The sequence below is a fragment of the Nematolebias whitei genome, chromosome 4, assembly GCF_014905685.2.
Source record: "Nematolebias whitei isolate Nwh7 chromosome 4, NemWhi1, whole genome shotgun sequence".
Classification (NCBI taxonomy): Eukaryota; Metazoa; Chordata; class Actinopteri; order Cyprinodontiformes; family Rivulidae; genus Nematolebias; species Nematolebias whitei.
In genome coordinates this window covers 12752383-12755847 of record NC_056501.1, presented here as the reverse complement: position 1 = coordinate 12755847, position 3465 = coordinate 12752383, and the positions used below count along the sequence as shown (strand labels likewise).

The following is a 3465-nucleotide window of genomic DNA, read 5'->3' as shown; positions in this document are numbered from 1 at the left end:
CATACATACATACCGTACACAATTTTACCACAAGAGACATTTTACTGCAGTTTTGACAATGAAATGTTTCCCCATTCCTTCTAGATAGAAAGATATTTGCTATTCAGGTTTTGGAGTTTCCTTTGTGTAGTTTTTGTTGGAGTCCAGGCGGACCAGTTTGGCACCTTCACATTGTGCCAACACAACGCTACTTACATAATGTTGTTTGACAAACGGACATCTGTTTATTCCATTTTACTGAGTTAGTGCCTGCTAGGACAAAATATCAGATTACCAACACAATACCTCACCTGTGCAAAGCACTTTTTTTCAGCCCTTAGCACCAAATGTATAAATACGGCAGTTGACGGTGAGTGACAGTATCCTGGCATGCACTGTTATGACATTTCTTTCAGTATGTTCTTATTTGAGCGCTTGTATCTAACTGATACTAACAACCTCGCCTGGTTCCTGCTGTTGCCTTGGCAGCGAGCGTCTGTACATGCAGATGGCAGATGTGATGGTGAAGGAGGGCTGGAAGGAAGCCGGTTACGAGTACGTCTGCATCGATGACTGCTGGCCCTCCCACCAGCGTGACGCCGAGGGCCGCCTGCAGGCAGATCCCCAAAGGTTCCCCGGGGGCATCAAGAAACTGGCTGACTATGTGAGTGATAGAGCTTTTTTTTTTTTTTTTTTTTTAAAAAGGGGGAAAATGAGCTTAAATGTCAGAATAACCAAATAGTAATTCCATAATTCCTTCATGTGCACTAAATAAAGGAGATAAGAATGATATTACAAAAAGCTAAACGGACTAACGTGGTAGGATTTATCTGCTTTTATTAAAGTTTTCAATTTAAGAGGTGCGGACTGAAAAGTTTTATAAAAGTTATATTTAAAACATGAACTCGTGTAATTCCAGTGGGTGCTGTGTTATCAGTTTTAGCATCGCAGCGAGTCCAAATTTTGTTCCAAGAAGTCCTCGTTAAAATAATCTAGAGGTTAAAGTGATTCCACGGGCAGATTGCATATTCATCCCGCAGTTATTTACATAAAGGGAGGAAGAAAACAGACGTGGGACTCGGGTCTCAGATTTAATTTAGCTGAAAGCAGCACATGAAGCGCAGAAGTTTCTCCATTGAAGTTTGCTCTTGTTCTCCCTCCTCACAAAGGAGAGGAGCAGAATAATTATGGCAGGCTGGTTTGTAACCCGGGCATCACACAGAGAGTAGTGGCAGCACAACTGGGAGGAGGTGTTCAGCTGTGTAACATCACCACCTACTGGTTCTAACACAGCAGAGAGGAAAAATGCTTTTTCTTTTACTTTTAGGTCCACTCTAAAGGTTTGAAGCTGGGAATTTACGCAGATGTGGGGCAGACTACTTGTGCTAGATACCCCGGCAGTCTGGGTTACTACGAGACTGATGCTCAGACTTTTGCTGACTGGGATGTGGATCTGCTCAAATTTGACGGCTGCTTCTTGAATTGGACTTTGCTGGGCGAAGGTAGGATTTGAACTCAAAACATTGGTGGTCTTCATGTGAGCAGCAGTAATATCAGCTGACTACAAATTTAACAAAAGCAAATTATCTTAAATATTTTTTGCACTGTTTTGTTTTTTCAGTTTCTCTATAAAGGTTTTACAAACTTGTAAGTAGGCCCGCAATGATAACAAATTTTGCTGGGCGATGAATTGTCTCAATTATTGCGATAAACGATAATATTGTTTGAAATTTGACAATAATCGGTCATTATTGTCAAATTTAAAATGAAATGGTTGCAAATTTGTTTTGCGTGTAGTACCTTTTTTTCAACCACCGGATGGCAGTATAAGACGGTTTGAACCGAAGGATGGATAGTGAGGGAGCGAGCAGAGTGTCTCTTTAAGAAAAATGGGAGGGAGGCCCCTAGACGTGACATGGGCTGTCTCTCTTTGGTTCTCAACATGGCAGACGCTCGGTGTGGAGCTCTTTAACATAGCATTTGTCACACAAAGCTTTTAATAAAAAAAGTTCTCAGCTTCTTTTTGCAGAGAAAAACAACTTTTTACACGAAGGCACGGGTTTCAACTGTGAATTTTGGAGCTTCGACACGACGGAGGTTTTTTCCCAAAGTCAACCTGTTAGAGCTCGTAGCTTAGCTTCTCAGTTTTGCTGCGTTTAACGATCCAAAAATGCGGTTTTGAACAGTTAAAATGGATTTTAAAGAGAAAGGGAGGGGTCGGTGAAGAGCACCGGAGTTGAGCTTTTTGTCGTCTTCAGTAGAAAGAGAGAGACATGAAGAAACGATAAAGCCGATAAATGAAAATGAGGTCGATAATTTTCATTTATCATACGATTAATTGATTTATTGTTTATTGTGATAGGCCTACTTATAAGGCAAGGTTTGAGCTAACGTCCCATTTGCTCTTTTTAAGGCTACATAAACATGTCCAAAGCACTGAACAAAACTGGAAAAAGCATCTTGTACTCCTGTGAGTGGCCTTTGTATGAGTGGCCTTTCAATCGGGTGAGAGCAACATTTCAAAACAAGTTATTTGTGGTTTACTCTGACATGCTAACATGTTTTCTGTGCCCGCAGCCAAACTACACTGCCATCCGAGAGACGTGTAACCACTGGCGCAACTACGTTGATGTGTCCGACTCGTGGAGTTCGATCAGGACCATCTTGGACTGGACTTCTTCTCATCAGGACATCATTGTCCCTGCAGCCGGGCCTGGAGGCTGGAATGACCCTGATATGGTACTCTATAATCAGTGACGTTTAAAATGTTACAGATGTGCACTATGTTGTTATTTTCTTTACTGTTGTGTTTAAAAGTTTTCTTAAAACAACAAAAGTATGGTTAAAATATCAAAAGTTCATGCTCAATAGTCCAGGTAAATAATCCAACAAAGTTCAGTCAGGTAATCTGGATGTTTTTTTGTTTTTTTTATGAGACGTTTCGACCTTCATCCAAAAGACTTCATCAGCCCGAGGAGCCACAACAAACTGAGTCCCACAAGCAGCACACTCCCATAGTGGACCAACCAGTTTGCTGGTGATAAGATGGTTTCTGGAGTCTGAGGCAGCCATGGCCAAAGTGGTTAAAAAAAAAAAAAAATCAAAGTTCAGTACAGTAAAAACAATTAAATGAAATAAAAAAGCAAATTAGACAAAAACTAATGTACTGATTAGCAAAGTTCAAAATAAATAAGAAATCTAAGCAGTCTGAAAAAGAGTGAAGGCTGTAGTTTGTAAATGTCCACCCTTCTCACATCATCACATTTATTTTATTTTTATTCATTCATCTAAAAGAAACAAAACATAAACAAGAGGAATTAATAGTAGTCATAACCAGCTGATTTAAACTTTTTTAAATGTCTGATCTGGAGGAAATGAAAATATTATTAGTATTTTCATTATAAAAGGCTTTGTGTACTACATATACTAAATATATTTTTTTTATTACTTTATTTATTCTACTTGTATATATATATATATATATAT

The 3465-nt window shown here is 39.2% G+C and overlaps 1 protein-coding gene across 1 annotated transcript in view; it reads left to right on the top strand.

The window, feature by feature from the left end:
• gla (galactosidase, alpha) overlaps positions 1-3465 on the top strand; it is a 6617-nt gene that overhangs the window by 1940 nt on the left and 1212 nt on the right. Inside the window, exons 2-5 of the mRNA XM_037675707.1 lie at positions 469-643; positions 1307-1481; positions 2393-2484; positions 2557-2718. Coding sequence (XP_037531635.1) covers positions 469-643; positions 1307-1481; positions 2393-2484; positions 2557-2718 — 604 coding nt within the window. The remainder of the gene's footprint in view (positions 1-468; positions 644-1306; positions 1482-2392; positions 2485-2556; positions 2719-3465) is intronic.